The sequence below is a fragment of the Phaethon aethereus genome, assembly GCF_964289735.1.
Source record: "Phaethon aethereus genome assembly, chromosome: 5".
Taxonomy (NCBI): domain Eukaryota; kingdom Metazoa; phylum Chordata; class Aves; order Phaethontiformes; family Phaethontidae; genus Phaethon; species Phaethon aethereus.
In genome coordinates this window covers 6,327,188-6,346,775 of record NC_138579.1, presented here as the reverse complement: position 1 = coordinate 6,346,775, position 19,588 = coordinate 6,327,188, and the positions used below count along the sequence as shown (strand labels likewise).

Below are 19,588 nucleotides of genomic sequence, written 5' to 3'. Positions count from 1 at the left end.
GACTATGAATGACAAACGTGCACAACCAACAATACACAAAATTGTACCCTTTCGTTTTGGAAGAAATAATGTCTTCAGAAGCAAAATGTAATTAGTTTTACTTTTTCTCCCATATACATCTAATGAAAGTAAGCTATTACTTACAATTTGGAATCTGCAAAGGATCGAACTAAACACTGGTCCTTTTTCACTGTGACGTCATCATTACAGCTCGGAGACACAACCTAAAGTTTCAAATAAAACACTTTTTTTAAGCAAAAAAAAAAAAAGCTGATGCTGAAAGGAAAGAAAGATGGACAGCAGGAAACCTGCTGTTTTCCTGTTTCTTCTATTGTAATTTCCAGTTCTGAAATTCGCCAGTTCTGAGAAAAGAAACCTACTCCAATTTATATTACTAAGGCCAACAATGACAAATTTCAAGAAATATTTTACCTCAAACTATTAACTCTACTTGTTATGTACAAGCCAGAAAAGTTTGCAATTTCATTTGTAAACTGAAAAAATACTCTTACAGGGGTGACATCATGGCATCCTGTTCATTCACTCTGCTTTTTTTCTCTTGTTCATACAAAACCTGTTTAAAGCATCTATTCAAAAAGACCCACACCCACTTATTTTATACAAGCTTCTGGATCTTTGGCATGCAAACTGAAAGGTAGGTAGTTTTCTGGGGTTTTTTGAGGTGTGGATAATATAAGCCAGTGTGGAATCCAGCACATCCTTCCACAGCAGCATCAACTCTAAAAGTCTAAAAAGGCGATAAAAATACATTTGCGGGATTTGTATTACCACAAAGAGAACAAGTTTACACCTTGCTCTAGACCATATACAGACAAAAAATGTCAAATGCAGACGAACTTCTGGATGTACCAGAACTCAGTGGAAGCTGTGCCACCCCATTCAGATGAGTCAGAATTTTACCGCAAAAATCAAGAAACAACATTCCTGTTTCTCAGGTGGCAGAGAACAGAACTGGCACAGGGCCTCCAGTAACTTAATTCCCTAGTTAGAACCATGTTAAGTGCAAATCTGCTGTTAGTAAAGGGATATACAACAATCGGAATGTGTACAACAATACCGCATTTCACATTTTAAACTGAGATACATACAGCTGGATAAGCCAGTGTCAGCTATTGACCCTACATTACACCATAATGTTTTTTCAAGGAAGGGAAAACCACTGGCCTGTGTAGTTAGTTACCTTTTGATCCTGGATTCAAACAAGGAAATAAAATGTTAAACTAAGTCAGAAGATTGTAACAGCCGAGCTCATTCCAGCTAACCATGAAGACTCAAAATAAAGGACTACAGAATATACAGTTAAGTAAATAAAATCTGCAAAAATTAGTGAACCAAACCTGCATGTTTAATGCTCTGAATAATTTTTTTAAAAACACATCTGTGATGGATGACAGAAGATATGTATTCAGCTTGCCTGACAATACCAAAAAGTTTACTAAAGCAAGCAACTCTTAATATGCATCCATAAACTTTTCTGTGCACATAAAGAAACTGCAAAGTGTCTACCTTTACAGTACAAATCTACTTGTACTTGAATTTATCTAATATATCTTTATTAGCAGCAATGGCAATGAACAGCTGTATCCTCTACTGACAGCCAAATAAAAATAATAACCAACCTCTACTGCTAGAGCAGCTCACCACTTATGTAAATGCAAGCATGAAAGGAACTAGTATTTCATGAAATTGAAAGTCTAAGGAAAAAGGCAATAATTAAATACAAAAAGGTAAAAACTGCACTGCAATTAAAATTTATACATCTAGTTGCTCTTAAATTGCCTGGGAGTGCAAGTCCTAACGTATCTTATTTTTGCAAGAAAAATACTGTTACATACCAATCATTTTACATGCAGTTTTGAAAGACTTAAGAGCCATAAAACTGTTACCTTATACATAAACGTTAATCTCTGCTCTCCTACTCTTCACAGACACTAGAAAATATTTGTATTTTTAGCAAATATGGGTAGCCAAGCTTAGCCTGACTGTTTTGCAACTTTGCTGTAAAAGTTGTGAAGCTTGCAAACCATCCTATGCAGGAAAACCACTGTACAAATAATGTAACGAGTCAGATGACACTCTTGTCTAGAAAGATATTAGTAGTATGACACTAGAGATGTCAACGTCTTAAGCAACTTACCAAAGCTGGATACCAGTCTGCCTTCTCAGAATTACTAGTCACACTCACAACTTTGCCAAGCAATTCATCATTGAGACGCCTTTTATCTTCATCCTCCTCTTCACTACTTTCTTCTTCCTTTTCATCTTCAGTACTAAATTGTTAAAACATACGGTATTGTAAAGTTTTCGCCTGAAGTTAATATTTGAAAGCAAATACAGCTTAGAATCAGATCTTTCTTCCTGTTCTGCAAAGCTTCAAAAACAAAATTAGAATTTTAAGAGCTGAAATTGCTTGAAACACACTTAAACATTAAGTGCACTTACTCAGTAAGAGGAATTGTGTAGAAATTCTTTCCAAGCAGTAGTATTTTAAAACAGCATCATGTTGGAATTGGAGGCATGAATCAGGATTTGATTGTGCACAGACATGAAACAAAGAGAAACAGTCTCTACCCCAGAAATTGAAAAGCACCTTCTTTCCTACTTTGTGCAGTAGAGAGAAAGTTAAAAAAAATCCTACATTTCCTGACATGAGTTCCTATTATATGAAAGAAGCATAAACACTTAAGGCTACTACAAGCAAAAACCCAATCAATTTCATAATACTGCTAACACAGGAACGCATCTGCATGAATTGAATTACTGAAGTCTATAAGCTGTGTATACAGGTCACATGATAGAGCATTCAGACCACTACAGCTTCAATGGTACAACTTTGGTTTTAGCAAAGGACACTAAAGGAATGGAAAGCAACAAAGCACCATCAAAACTCACACAGGAAGAGAAGATCTTCTTCCTCTATTAGATTTCTTCCCAATAACTGGAGTTCCAAAGTGCTCTGGATTGGTTAGTGGCAGTTGATCAAGTGTCTAAATGGAAAAAGAGGAAACAAAATCAGTTTGCAATTTCTTATTATAAAAAATATAAATTAATTATTTAGTTTTCATTGCATGTCCATCACTGTCTTACCTCACTTTCTGCGAAGTGCCTTTCTCCCTTCAAGCATAATGAAGTTCGTCTCAAGGTCCTCTCATCACCATCATCAAAAACTAGTATGAAGCCAAGAAAACACATTGGCACAAGATGATCAGAGTCTACTATTTATCTCACAATTAAGAGTATTCTCTAAAACATGACTTTCAAGTCCACCACTAAAATGTTTCTTTAGTTCACAAGCAAAATGACAGGCGGTATTCAAGATCCAGACTAAGAACAGATAACATTCTCACCCAGAGATTCAAGCCAATATAAAGTAAGGCTTTTGGATGCAATAGTCTCAGTCTAATTCAGACATCCTTCTTATCAATACACTGCACGTTTTAAACCATAGCTACTGGCTGGATACTAGTTGCTATTATCTAACAATCTTAGAGTTTTGTTTGGGTTTGGGGTTTCTTTGACCCTATCCATTTATTCCTCACTTATGCTATCTTTTGATTCTCTCTCTTGCTACAAACAGCCCCACAAAAAGACAAATGAATGCAAAGAAAAACAAGCATGCAATAGTTTTTGCTACACTATCAATACTGCGCTACCAACGGACTGCAAGTACTGGAAACCTGCAACTGTAAGTCTGACCAATTTATAAAGACTACTTAGTAGACATCCTGTTCTCTTAAAAACTCACACACAAGTGAAAGGGAAGTTCCATCAGCTGAAGCAGACTAGAATGCTATAAGGCTATTGCAAGCTTTGCCTGAGAAGGATCTATTCTTTAGCCAGTTTAAATAAAATCTTTTCTCGAAAACTTCCTTGAAGAGAAGGAAAGAAAAGTTACTAGCCCCCATGCACTGGTTCAGATCTCACTGTCTAAGCCATGTGAACAGGCCGTTTTCAAAGAGTAGACCAGGTGGTTGCAGTCTGGCATTCCAGTAAGGTAAAAGTTTATTTGTGTGGGTCAAAGTGTAGAACACTACTCTATATTTAAGCTACTTGAAACGTAGTGAACTTTGAAAAATAAAAATAAAAAACGTCACGAATGTTGTGCGTATCGGTACAATAATTTTGGCATACTTCTATGCAAAAAATGAAAATCTCTTGAGCTAGCATGAATATCAAATATATGTGTATTGTTAGCAAAAACACAGATTGGTTGCAGCAAGAAAAGAACTTATTTGTCAAATAACTAAGTAGAACAGTCACGTTCTCATAATCTTAGATTAAAATCATAGACTGCAATAATAACTATATAAAAAGGTATGAATATAAATTTAATGAAGCTTGATAAGACAAGCTTTAAGGTTCCTCCATCTTCAGAGTAGAGATACTGCTGTGTTAAGCTCCACTACTGAATTATCTTAATGGCTTACGTTATAATACTTGTACGCAGAAAGCAACTAACTTCTCCTCTTACAAAAACCTAGTATTTTAAGAACAGCAGATACCTATATACCTAATTAGCTATGCTAATTAACAGGATTTTCAACACTTTGAAAATATAAATACCAGTAAGACCCGTCCACCCCAACATTTGTATGTTACTCTCAAAATCTTCTAGTTCAGCTTACAGCTCAAGGAAGCCACCACTGCAACACTTCACAATAACTGGGAAAACAAAGTATGAGCTCCTCCCCTCTGAGTTCCTAATTTAGCATTGGTACCACTGCTCAGCTAAGTGCAAAGACCAGAGCACTCAAAATAAACCTGAAGTTCAGCATTGTCACAGGTTTACATTAATTAAAAAGAAAGAAATAAATCTGTGCTATCTCTTTGAAGTTTAAGTTTCATTACTTACTCCAAATGCGTCACTCATCAGCTCGCTCTCTGTACACTTTGATAACAGTGTTCCATTGGCTTTTCAAGTTTTGGAGTGGTTTGGCTGGTTGGTTTTTTTAAAAATGTTTTTTGCACCCTGAGGTATATGCCATTTCTCATTGCTCTGAAGAGACTTAAAGGCAGATTACCATCATTATCCTTTGCCAAACACATTCAGAACTAAAGTAAAAGTACTAATATTTCACAAATAATCATTTTAAGGGAGAAATGGCTAGTGATCAGCAATAGGTAACTTTATTGAAAAAAGGCAAATGGAACCCAATACGTGACAGTAAAGAAAAAAACCAGTCTAGTTTACCTCCCATTTTGGAAGCTCTACCTATTTATTTAAAACTAGTACAGCAGCAGAAGAAATCAAGCAAACCATTCATAAACCAGAACAGTTTTCAAAATTAAGCCAGTTGGCAAAGAATCTCTGTATCATACTGTAGAGTATATAAAATGCTCAAAACTTTTATTACTTATATTATCTCCCAAACTTTTTTCACCATATACATTTTTAATGACATAAACCTCTTTTTATCCCTAAAAGATAAAATCTTATAAATACTGAGCATTAAGTAAAATACACTAGTCAAACACGCTAAAGTCTACTTAAATTAGGACATATAAGGAAATTATGACAATTAAGAACTGTGTGAGATATTCTGCTTTCCTCAATTACAACAAACATGCAAGTTAATTTAGAACTTTGAAAGTCACATAATTAGATATTCCTGACCAATATGAGGCAATTATAGACTGCAAAATGTAATTGCAATTGCAGAAGCATCAACTTCCTAAATTTATATTTCACTTCCACGGACAAAAGAACATGGAAGAAAAAATAATTCATGCTGAATAATTAAGTTTTCCTAATCACCCCTCAGACAGAGGGGCTTTCAGGCGCTTTCAGAGCACAGCAGTCATACTTTCAGTCTTATTCCCAGTTTCATACCCGAATAAAGACAAGTCTACCCCATGCCTCAAAAGCAGCCCTCTTCCTACAAGCCTTTCCCTGCCATTCCTCTCCGATTTCTCTAGCTGAAGGTACAGAAATGGCCTGTTCTACAGAAGCTGCTTGTCCCTTGCCATACAGAGAAAAAGTGCTAGGCCACCCTATATTTTCCAAAACTTAAACAGGTGGACTACAAAAAGGAAAAGAAAAAACCCCAAAGATCCTTCTGAAACTCCTCTCCTGCCCCTACAAGGAAAGCCACTCTTTCCAGAAGGATAGAGTACTTTTTTTCACGAGAGGCAGCTATCACACAACTTCAGTAATGGAAGGTGGAGAAGCACAAATTTTCAGACCTCCTTCCTGAACTGCAGCAGGCCAAGGAATTGGCATAACCATTAAATGAAAGTGTAGAAAAATATCTCTGTTCAGCAGCCATGTGAAACTGTCCTGCCTGGGGCAGAGGAAATGCACAGCAGAGTGTAAAAGTGTGTGATTCTTTCCAAGTAATCAAGTCCAATACGTTCCATTCTACCTTGGTAATTTTCCTCCAGGACTGAAGTTTCTCTCCCCTTCACGCCTCATTCAGGTTAAAAGAATGGATAGAGTCAACATATCTGACCCCTGAGAGTCTCATATATAAATATGTGTAAATTCATATATACACATGAATGACGAAACTAGGACACTTTTTATCAAGTCTATGTGTGGCTATCCCTACACATCACCTGCTCAGTACAGAAAATGCTTTTAAAGAATTACAACAGAGTTCTCAATAACAAGAACTAAGTGGTGTTATACAGAAGGAAATACCATCGCTTTATCATGACTTACAAAGACTTCGCCTTTTTTAAATGATTAATAGAAAAGTGACAGATATATTACGTTTTCTATCTTGATGGGAACCAGTAGGGACAGAGGTAGAAAGACCATGAGGGGTAGAAACAGAAGGCACTAATATTTTTGGTCTTTCAAAGTAATTTCATTGCTTCAAGGATAAACTGAAACTTTCTTTGACCATGTAAGTTTTTAGATATATAAGAAACTGTCTGCTCATTCTACAATGATTTATGTTATGGACATGTGCAACAGCACCTGCAACGGACAGCATAGCTGCATAACTCAGAGCAAGACAACACCTTTGCAGAACAACAAAGTATGTAACGGAACAGAATAAAAAGAAACATTTCCTTAGCTAAACTAGTCATCACTTTCTAAAGTGTCAATGCAGGAAGGACAGCACCATTTTTCATATAAAAAGATCAATTACTTGAATTACTAAAGTGGGACCAAGTAAAGAGTCTCTCAAATTAACCACAATGCATGAAATGTTTTGTAATTTTAACTACTTTAAACTTGCTTCTCTTCTAGAGAAAATACTCGTTTGCACCTTACTTAAAGGGTAATCAGATAGACACAGCACCTTTAAAAATATATACCTTAAACTAAGCAGGCCTTTTGGTTTCCATCTTACTTTTAAGAAAAATCTACTTCAACAAAAGTACCATTCATATTACTGCCACCTTATGCGTGACTTTTTAATGCTAGTCCTAGACGCTTTAAAAGAGTATCTTTTCAATGTACAGTATCACATATTAAGGAATTCATAAATACACGTAGTAGGGCAGATGGCAGGTTTTTTGGCTATGTGATACTTTGATACTATTGATAACAGTCATGTCAGAAGAACTTAATACGCTCTCAGAACATGCTCTAAGCTGCAAATTCATTCCTCTTTTTAACATCATCCAGAAGTAAGACTTCAATCTTGACCTTCCAAAGAAACAAGTATGAAAAAGCAGAAGCCCTTTAAGTACTACCATTGCCTAATCTTGTAGTGGGCAGGTACTTGTTGGGGAACCAGGGTGTACCAGCTGACTGCTTCAGTAAATACTTCCAGAAGAATGACACATACTAGGCAGGAACCTACATGCTACCACATTTAAGAGTCAATACAGCAAAGTAGGAGAGACAGAAAGAAAAGCAACTTTGCTGCTGGCCAGAGTCCTTTCTTCCACATATGTTGCTTAATGAAGAACACTGACAGAAGGGGAAAAAAGATGATGAAGCAGCACAACCTGGAGGAACAGTCTCTGTTATAATGCTTGCTCTAGCCCAAGAATGGAGTTCAATATGCTCCATACATAATAAAAATAGAAATAAAAGAGAATTTTTCAGAATTTTGCTACATCCCAACCTTGTTGATAATAAGAGGAAAGAAACAGAACTGAATTTTTTTCTCTGTTTGTGGAAGCCTAGGCAAGCCAAATCTATGACAGAAAAACAAAGCTTCCCAGTGGGAATCAATGCAGTAATTCCCAAAAGTTAGAAAAAAAATTCTCTCATTTAGAAGTTGAGTACCTCAAAAATACATTAAACAGTGCAATTTTCAATTCGCTATTGATGAGCGGGTATCTTGCATTCCTTGTCTGCAGTAGCCCCATAAATGCCATTAACAAAAATAATACTAACCCTGTCCCCACAAAAATGGTGTCTTAACATTAGTTCTGATTTACTTACAAGAAATATTAGCAAGTTTTTGAGAGCCGTGAAGAAACTTGCCACAAAATATTGCAGACAGGTTTAACTATATCTTGTTTATAAATATCCCCAAGATTTAAAAAAAAAAAAAAGGAGAACATAGCAGGACACTAGCAATCACATCCTCATAACAGTTACGATATTACTTATACACAGAGCAGTCAGTGTTACCAGAACAAGGCAGTCCTGTAATAGGCAAGTGAATAGGAAAAACAACCCTCAAGGCTGCATCTGCTTGTTAACTTCAAATTCAACAAGTTATGTTACTGTTGCTGCCCAAAGGAGGAGAGATTCTATACTGCATAGCAAGTAAACCTTTTTTCTTATTCCTCATCCCATTCAGAAACTTTTAAATCTACCAAGACAATTGAAAGTACGCACCAACAAGTAAAAACTGATCCAGTGTCACTATGCACACTTAATTATTTTCACTAGCTGCCTGACAAAGTAGTAATTTGTGAACTATCAAAGATGCCACCTATGAATGTCTCAATGAATGTTGGCAAGTTTTGCAGATTTCTGTTTTTCTGCTGTGGAATCAATACAGAAAGTACCAAGTCTCATGCAATACTTTGTTGAATGAGCTTGTAGACAAGGACTGTACTAACTACCAATTAATCACTGTAAGAGCAAGATACTGCAGTGTATTGTGCTACTGGAAAGACTACAGAACTCAATTTAAAAAAAAAACCACAACATTTTAAACAAGCTTCAATTCCTCTACAGAAATGTATGTGAAATATCACTGAAAACACAGAAGAGTGACCCTTGAGCCTACTCATAGAAGACTATTGCCTTTCAAAAACCTACTGTATGAAACTGCTTTTTCTGAGATGTTACAGTAATCTTACTATTGTTACATTCAAAGAGATTAGAGAAAAAAAATTCTACCTCCTTCCTTTCCCTACCCTATTGTTTGTACACAATTTTTTTAACACTCAGTCCACATTGTAACAAGGGTGGTTTTATAAGCAAAGGCTTTATCCAGTTGATTTGTAACAATGTTCAGTTAATACACTTTTCCACCATCACATCTGCTCCTCTACCTGCACGTTGCCTAAACACACGTAAGCACAAAATGCAGTGCTCCTTTTCTAGATTCTCCAGAAAGCAACCGATACAGCGATTACACAGTTTCTATGTGCCAAAGGTGCACTTAAAAAATGTCCCATGGAAGGACTCCAGACAAATACAGGGTTTCCTCAAATTCCACCCAAGCAACATTTTGAAGACAAAAAGAAAAAAGTTTTGGTGGGTCAGGGTGGTATAGAGCACCAGCAAAGTGGGGGCAACCACACAGTTCCTCTGTCACACTTGTGGTTTTGGATTCCTGTATGACACATGCACAACCAGAAGATGAAATGATGCTTCTGGGATGGAGAACTCAACAGGATGCTGAGAAGAACCGGTCAAACCAGCCACACAAACGTGACTAGTGCCTTGCACATACTACAAAATGTGTGCTGTTCAAGTTCTAAAAAGACAAACCGATGAGCTTCTGGCATGGATGAAATAACTGACTGTGGTGTGGCACTGATAGCTTTTACCACCCTTCATGCAGCAATAAGTCATGTTAGGAGCTTAAAGTTGCAGTGGAGCCAGGACCAAGCCAATTTTTCCTGTTAGCACAGATATCTCCACACAGCATCCAAAGAGGAAAACTTATCTTGAAATATGAAAATGTGACTATAAATAGTTCCTGTTAGCAACCCTTCTCCTTAAAGTCCTAAGATATCACTGTTGGTTCATTTTCTGATAAACATCCTCAGAATTATGAACTGGAATTTTCAAAACCCATGAAAGAGGACTAGAACCATGGTCAAGGTTGGACAGGGCTCTGATCTAGTTGAAGATGTCACTGCTCATTGCAGGGGAGTTGGACTAGATGACCTTTAAAGGTCCCTTCCCACCCAAATAATTCTATGATTCTATGAACCAAATACTTAATACCTTTTATTTCTGTCACCTGCCCTCCTAAATGTGGTATCCCAGAGTGATGCAACTGGTGGCTGAGACTATACTTCACTTCCAGAACAACTTAAGTGGACTAGCCAAAACTTCACTTGCACAAGGATGAGCACTCGGGTATCTAACTACTCTCAACACACACTCTCAGCATTCCCTGCAAACTACCTGCAAAATAAAGTAATTACACAAGAGAAGGAAGTTACCACCATGTGAGGCCAGACAGCAGCACAAGCAGAGGTATGGGGCTCACAGAGGTGTCTCAGAATTGGTGTCTGGCTTACAAGCACAGCCAAAGTTGGGGCATGTTGATGTACAACACTGTGCTAGAGCCAAAAAGGAAAAACTCTTGTTGGCTTTGCAGACTCATGCAGTGTTGAAAAGAATGAGAAAAATAAACTCTTTACTATTTACGTTAAAATATTCTGCCGTTTCATGATAACTTTTAAAAGGAGACAAGGCATGTCTTCTCTTACATAAAAGCACTATATGAAGCCTGAAAGCCATAATTCTCAAAAAATAGGAGTCACACTCCCTTTCACTCTAAACAGTATATAAAGCCCTACTGTTGGCAGCAAGGTCTGTTAGAAACTGCAAATGCCTCTCACTGCTTTGTTTTTTTTCTCCCTATTTCCTACTCATTTCAGAGGAAAAATTACTGAAAGTTAATACATGTTTTCTCTTTCTCTCTTTAGAAAAACTTTTCCATGATTTTATCTAACAAAATACAAGGCATGAGGCTCAATGTATTTGATGTGTTTTTTCCTTTTGTTTAAAGTTGTAGATATAGTTAAATTACATATACTTAACGAGATCTAAGCACATACAGATTATTGACTTGCTTTTTGTCAAAAGGGAGATGACACTGTCGTTTGGTTGGGCAATAAAAAAGGCCGTTCTAACTGCAACTCTTCGGATGCTTGCTCAGTTGAAATACTGTTTCTCACTTTTATATTGACATTACATTGCTTCTAGTTCTGTACAGAAGTGATACAAAAGTGTTTCCTTAGAGAACACATACCTAAGAATTTCTGTTTTCTGAAATTCTGATAATGCTTGTAAGATTCCAGAGAGAATGTGAAAGAAGGAAAATACAACTATGCACTTTGTAAGGTGTGGTCTGGGTTTTGTTGTGGTTTTTTAGTTATTTCAGACATTATTTCAGTATTTACCTGAAGCATTTCACAAGTTAACAGAGAATCAGGCGGAAGATACGCTAAAAGTAAGCCATAATTCAAACCTGGCTCAGCTAAAAGCAGATCTGATAGACCATTCAAACACTATGCAATTATCACCTAGCAATATATTCAACACTTCAAAAGCATCAATGCAGCACTTTAAAATTTGTAAATTAAGGAAGTTCATTTTAAATAATTGCATTTTAAAGATTAAAACATCTAACTGAGCCATTTGTTATTGAAAGAACTGAAACTGCTATTACTGTCATCCCACTTCAAACTCAACTGAGTGTATGAGAAGGATGACTTGTGCAATGGCATTTGCCAGACATTGTTAAACTTTCACTCCAAACAGGTTTTGTTTTTTCACCTACCTATACTGAAAAACTGAATTTCAAAGGTATTTTCAAAAGCATTTCCAAATCACAGCTGAAAATTTCAATACAACTAAATGGCTACAGTAACATCACTATTATGTAAAAATAGATGAAAAAGTGATTTTATGGCAGCTACTATAAAAATAAATTCTTATTTATTTTGGGTCCATAAACACCACTAATAGTCTATTTTAACAGTATCTCCTGTCTAACTGATCATCATTGTGGCTCTTTCATTACGTTCATGGCAAAGTAGCCTACTACAGCTAATTCAACATAGCATTTCTACTGGTTCACCTTACTGAACAAAGTGAAGTTGTTTCAGTTGACTTTTCTTCTTTTTAGATACCTATCTGAAATAGAGAACCCATTTGCAAAGGAGAACATCACTCGTTCTCACTAGACATGCATACAGCTTGCTTTGGTGGCTTTTTTAATGTATTTGTACTTAACACTTTGAAAATGTTTGTCTGCATATATTACTGGTTTCCCTATCCATGTCAGTCTACTTTTAGATCACTGAGAAAGAGATGCTACATAACACAGAAAATAAATAGTACAAGAAAAGCACATACTACTGAAACACAAGCTTTCCTTGTGCGTTCTATCTCAAACCTGACCACATTCAGGAAGACATTCTAGAAACCTGAAGGCTGTTTAATCCACTTCCTCTCAACTCTTTAGCTTTGACTGAATCAGTCAGTAAGACTGCAAAGTAGTACAGCCCATCATCTATTAAAAAGGAATGAATGCAACTCGGTTTGCTTCACAGCAACATAAACGTACACCTAACATCTATCCAAAACTTTCTACAAAGATACAATGGAAGCAGCAGGCGAAAGCTAAGGCTTATTTTTCACAGCTCAATGTTTTTGTACTCAACCTAGAACACTTTTCCAATTTTAAAAGTAGAATAACCGTTTTCCTTGACACAAACTTCATGATCTGCTTACTTTGTTACCTGTACTTTCAAGACCAATAAGCACGCCACCACACACCACTCACAAAGATGTTCATAAGACCTAAATACAACTCCAATGTGTTGAAATTGTATTTTCATAGTCCTGGGTATATATACTCTATATGCCACATTAAAGTACTGCATGTTAACCTACCATAAGATTACTCAAATCCCCCACACACCCCCAGCTCTAAATTTTTACAAAATCCTAGCAGTGTTAATACATTTGCATATGGAAAACATATGAGTTTTTATTTTCTCTATTCTGCCTGTCAAAACATATTTTTGGAGAAAAGAAAATTGCAATATTAAATTAATCCATTGGTTCAAGCTTCTGAGGAACTGCACTTTAATAAACATATAAAGTGAAAATTATGGCATGCGGGATTTATCTCTTACATTACTGGGCCAAGTTCAACAACTTGTTAAATCTAAACAACAATCCACTAATACAGGGCAGAGCATGTATTCACTGTTCAAATTACCTGCTCATCAAAGAAAGATTTCTGACAGAATTGTACTGCTCGAAAGAAAAAGAAAAAAAAAAAAAAAGAAAACACAGACAAAACTCACCCCCAAAACAGGGGATTTAAGCTTCACCTGTCAAATGTAAGAAGACAAGTATGTTTGTTTTATCAATTAATAGTTTAAAGCTTTTTTTTTTTAATCACTGAAGCAGGAATATGTAGGGTTGGTTTACTGATGTAAATCTTCTGCTCCAAATTCAAAGAGAATTAGCTAAAACTACAGTTGGACCTTTCAAGGTCCCTTCCAACCCAAACTATTCTATGATTCCATGAAACGTGCTGCTTTAAAACTAAAATAAGTAAGAGTTTTAAAATGCAAATGCTAATCCATACAGCATGAAAGTATCAGTGCAATACTGTGTTTCTTATCTTTTCTGTATCAAAACAGTGAACATCTAAGTCAATACAAAACAAAGTTGAAGGTCCAATGTTCTTCACTGAGTATGTCACATTATAGTACTAATCCAAGTCGATTTTAAATCTGTGTTCCAAAATGATACTGCCTTTCCTCCCTGACACAACATATACTACAATTTTACAGCTAAATCTACAGCAATGGTATAAGCTTGAAGAAAAATGCAGAGAACCAAGTGAGCTTTGTCAACTGGTAAGTCAACTGGCTTATATTTAAAGCACGCAATAACAATAATAACCATAAAGTGATAAATCGTTCCAAATTATCTGCAGTGAGAGCCTTATTCTGATCCCACCAAAGATGACATAACCTTACCTACTCCAATGGAAACGTTGGATTACTGAAAATATCTTATTTATATCTTAAAAAAGGGGTTAATGAATCAAAATAATTGACAATTCATGTGATAGAGGACTCCTTGAGAGAGTAAAAATAGTATGAAGAAAAGCTGAATACATTTGGTATACAAGGCAGCTGGTAAGAAACAGTTTAAATTTGCAAGTACGAATCTCAAAAGAAATGCCAAAGAGTAGCATGTACAGGACAATTAAGAGGAGCACGTTCTCTCCATGCTACTATTAGTGAATATAACACTCCACTGCTGTAAGGAAGTTTTTATGTAAAAAAGGACAGGTGCTTGTAAAGCTCTTTGATTCAAACATTGTGGGGTTTTTATTTGCTTATCTAGTATTACTTGAATGTTGCTGGGTTTTGTCATTCTGACATTAAAGGCGTTTCAGAAAAAATCTAGAGATCAGAATGAGCAATTCTAATTATTCAAAATAAAGAAATTTATCTTGCAATGAATTCTTGTTCAACACTGAAATTTTGCTGACTCTGCATTCTGAGGTTTCTATTTCAGTAACAGAAAAGCTCATGAGCCTCCAAACATGGGAAGCAAAGTAGGTTTCCATTTCACTTTAGATATAATCATTATTTGAAAATTATTTTAACGCAGTTCTTTACATTATAAGTGAATGTCCCCTCTTTTTAAAGTGTGATGTGTCAATTATTTTCTTTAAAAAAATTAAATCCTTTCTTCCATTGTTTTATATAAAACACTACCCTCAACTCTACATGAGCCAGAGAAAATGCTTCAGAATGCATAATGGTGCTACCAATGCTTTTCTTGCATACAAGGTTGCCTATAGCAGTCATTCACTACATGCCACAGGTTTTCAGCAAGAAGTGCAATTACAAGGTGTATGTCTTAAAAGTCTGCAAAAATTATTCTGAATTCCAGTGAGTGACACTAACATTAGTATACACATGTTGTGCCAAATAAAACTTGATTATTCAGCCCCGCAATTACCTTTGCAACAGCCCCCCTGAACATCAAATAATTATTATCCTACTTTAAATGGGAAAGGAAACAAGACCTGGAAGACTTAAAAAAGTCCTCTACAAAATCTATGTCTGATCTTACAATACAAGATATAATTACTTATGTTATTACCTATAATTAAAAATATATCGTTCAAAGATTAGAGACCATAAATGAAAGCACGTCGCTACTCACCTACAGTATACCAACTAGCGTCTGTCAACTTGCTGATAACAGCTTCCTGAAAGGATCCATCAGGCATTTTGGTTTCAACCATTGCACCAACCTGCAAAAAGGAGTATCTCAAGGTTACGTGTAATCCCAAACTCATAGAATGGAAAAAAACATGTACACATTAATTCTTCCAACAAGCCAGATTTACTTTTTTAAAGACGTGTTTTAGCTAATTGTTATTTTGTAAAATTAGTTACTTAGCTGGTAAGAACAAAGGTCCTTAAGCATGAAGGCTGAACAGCAACTAGACGGTAAAGCAGTAAGACACTCAGAACATCTAATTTCAGCATGACTTACATCATCACAAGAAGTAATAGAAGGCTAATTGAATATCTGCATATTTATTTCCAATCAAAGTATTACTTCATTACTGATGGGCATGCAATTACTACTATTTCTTATACTTTAAACATGTTGTTATACTGTCAGCTAGATCAGAATTTCAGTAGCAAATTACAACATGCATTGCTGTTCTTGCAGTAGCTAGAGAAAAGACAATAACAAAAAAAGATAATCTCGTCTAAAGAGCTCTATTTGCAGTCAGTGTTTTATAATGCAGCTATGTATTTTAGCAGACAACTGTTACATACAAAAATACAAATCAACAAATATTTTTACAGAAACTACATCAATTACTTAAAAGGCAGTTAGAACAATAGTATTTACTATTGTCTAATGGGCTTGAACTTAGCTTTGTAATCAAGTTCTCCATTACTTCTAAGAGAAGTTTTATGTCTTACAAGATACAAAATCATTGTGTGTGCAAAACTGCATACGGAGTAGACTACATGGAGAAGCATAAACAGTCTCTAAAACCTACAAGAGTTAAGACTAATTATTCAGAATCAATCTGACCTAAAGCAATAAGCCTCCTCCTGTTGATTTAAATTCTGTAGAACAGGTACCCACCTAAACAGCATCAAAATTTAGAATTTTACAAATCGATTCTGTGACTACATTAAAAAAAAACAAAAGGCATGCAATATACGTACTCTTAGAGGTCCTTTCACTTGGTCATCTTGCACTAACTGAGTTGAGTTATCCCCCTTCAGGACCACCTGAAAGATATTAGTAAACTTTTTTATACACATCTTATTTTTAATAGCATACAAAAAGCGTATGAAACTGTAATAATAACAACAACAACAACAACTTGGAAAATAAGATCTTTATCAATCAAATGGACTCAAACATTATTGAATGCAAAACATTTGGCATGGACGGTTTTACTCATAGGAAGCCCCAAGTATCACACTTAATACTTAATCTGAGACATCATAATTAAAGAACAGGGCAAATCAAACATCAGTCATTCCAAGGCAAAGAAACTATATTTTGATGTCAGTTTGGATATTGATGCAATCCAGGGCACACCTGGCATTGGGCTTCCAGGTCAAATAATTAAGCAGGTTTTCTCTCTCTCCCAAGCAGGTTTTTTTTCTCTCTCTACTTCAACTGTAGCACTTCATTAACAACACATTGAGTACTAAATTACAACCAAAATAAAAAGCTCTCTCTATTTAATATGTATCAAAAAAATCACCAAGCTGACCACAATACAAACCCTTCTGTTACCTTGAGCAAGATAAAAGTTTTTACGGTAAAGCTGCGCATCACTACAAGTGCAATGAAAATAAGGATCAGTTACAGTGTAAGTAAACTATGCTTCTCCCTTTAAAATCCTGTGTTTGAGAAGATAACACTGATGAGACAGACTGAAAGTAAGCCTATGCCATTTGAACCCCTGAGTTTGCAAAGACTCGGTTTAGAAACATAAAAGGTGAATATTTAGACATCAACACTGTTAACTGTTTCACTACCACTTGTTATAGCAAACACACCTATGGTGTTTTAATAAAGAAGTTCCCAAACTCCTATTTCTTTTCAGGAATCCAAAGTTCCAGGAGCTTCCTTTCCACCTATAAAGATGTCCAGTTTTAGGACATCTTCATAGGTTAATAGGCTTCCCCTATTAACCTCCAACCATAGTCTACACTGTAGCTGTATTTATGAATACAACACTAGTGGCATGCTAAAATAGTGTTGGTATTAACACACATTCAGGTTAACAATGCAGTTTATGCAATTTTTATTTAAAATTTTGTATCGGCATTGGGATGAATACAGGCTGTCCTGCTACTCAGGAAAAGACTGCTAAACTTTTTGGACTCTTTGCACGTGTGCCAGGGTGTGCCTACACGCTCTTAATTACAGTACCAGGCTTAGCCTGTTAAAACTTCAGTTGTTAGAATATAATCAAGATACAGTGACAGAAATTTCCACCAAGTAACAGCAGCCTCATATACTTCCAAATCTTATCATCGAGTAATAAAGCATAGGATTCTAATAAGAAAAAGAAACTCTCACCTATTAACAGCTCAAATACTCTATCAGACCAAAGATACAGATACAAAATCAAGGATGTCACACCAGGAAGGGTAGCATGCTGCTTCCTACGGAACTTCTCATTAACACAGATTTCAAAAGAACATCACAAATTTCTAAAAGTACTCATTAAGAACAGAGGAAAAGAATCCAAGATCTGATTGTGGGTTTTTTTCTTTCCATGAAAAGCACTCTGATAAAGTGATATGATCTATATATGTAACTGAAGAGGCAGATAGCTTGCTCTACTTCATCTAAGCATTAAAGCACATAAAAATTTAGATGTGTGGTTATAAAAAGAAGCTTTTATCTCTATTTGTTAAGGGGTTTTGGGTCACTAATGCCTTATTTACATATCCTGGACAGTAGACAAGAAAGCAGGAAGTGGGAAGATTTTGACAAAACAAAGCAGAAGAACAATTTCTGTTATTACTTTGAATTCTTAACTTCTGTTTAACTACATTTTATTCTTGTTTTCCCACACTAGCTAACAACAATAATGCAACACTGAAATAATGACTGATTTTTTTCATTATTTTGGCATAAGAACTGTAAATGTGAATGAATATTACATGCCAGTACTATGCATGTGTAAAACTCAGCTACAGCCAAAGCATGCTGTTTTAGAAGTGGCAGCAAGATGCTCAAAACTTAACAAATGTCGGTCCTGGACATTTCTAAAACATGGTCTAAGAAACGAATTACTGCCATCTTTTTGCTCTTATGTCGATTTATTTTGGTATTGCCTGTTAAGTTTCAAGCTATGAAACTGAGAATGTCAGCTGGAATGAAATGGAACTTTTGCTTCTGAAGATGTTGCTCTTATTCCTTATTACTCATGTAAAGCCATAATCCTCTATTTGTGACTTCAAAACTGATTGCTGTGAAACTGATGCATGCACAGACAGAAGACAATCGTAATCAGGAAAGAAGTAGCAAGAATAGGTAATGTGAAAGCTCATTCTAGTTCCACTATCCTCCTAAAAAAAAGATCACCACCACTCCCCAAAAGAACAAAAAACAAACAAAAAACACCCCACAGCAAACAATTATGAAAAGTGACATTCATGTGTTCTTTAAAATTCATACAGCGAGGTGATGAACATTTCCTAGTCTTCAGGACTAGAATATCCCCTGACAGTCCCTTCAACAAAATGCTTTAATAAAATCATCAGCAACCACAGGATACTACCTTGACTTTCACAAGCCTTTTCACTGTCTTAATCTTTGCCTCACAGAAGGCACCACGGTACTTGGCACTGACATCAGTTCCCACTGTCAGGTAGGCAGGTTCATCTGCTGCCTATTAAGAAAGAAAAAATAAGAACAAAGTTTAGTTCTTCCAATTTATTTTTACAGCTACATAATTATATATTTAATTTTGCATCTAAACTTTTAGACCTATTGACTTTTAAGTGATAATGTCTGTATTCAGGTTTGCAATCAGACTGTTCTTTAAAAGGAAGAAAAGAAACAAAAAGAAACCAAGTTAGAGGAATTTTTGTTTTACCAGTGGTGTTGACACCCCCTCACCAATTCTGTCAGCCTAGTTACTCTGCCAGAAATATCTTTGAGGGTATTGAACTGATATATGGAACATCTCCTTATAAACGGGGTAATAATGTATATGAATGACTTAATTCAAGTCATTCCAATACAGCATAGAAAAGGGAAGTATTTCAACTGAAAAAAGGCAGTATAAAAGATAGTTGTACTTTCTTCAGCTATAACCAATACAATGACACAGATTATTTAAAACATTTGAGATTGCTATCATCCCAATACTTACAATTAAGTCTATAATATTCTAAATATAGGATTTTTTTTTCCTGC

General features: G+C 35.7%; 1 protein-coding gene across 1 annotated transcript in view; it reads right to left on the bottom strand.

The window, feature by feature from the left end:
• ARID4A (AT-rich interaction domain 4A) overlaps positions 1-19,588 on the bottom strand; it is a gene marked incomplete at both ends in the record, with an annotated part of 49,475 nt that overhangs the window by 27,656 nt on the left and 2,231 nt on the right. Inside the window, 7 exon segments of the mRNA XM_082000954.1 lie at positions 145-224; positions 2,159-2,291; positions 2,914-3,008; positions 3,109-3,188; positions 15,332-15,422; positions 16,363-16,428; positions 18,948-19,058. Of these exon segments, the coding sequence (XP_081857080.1) occupies positions 145-224; positions 2,159-2,291; positions 2,914-3,008; positions 3,109-3,188; positions 15,332-15,422; positions 16,363-16,428; positions 18,948-19,058 (656 nt within the window).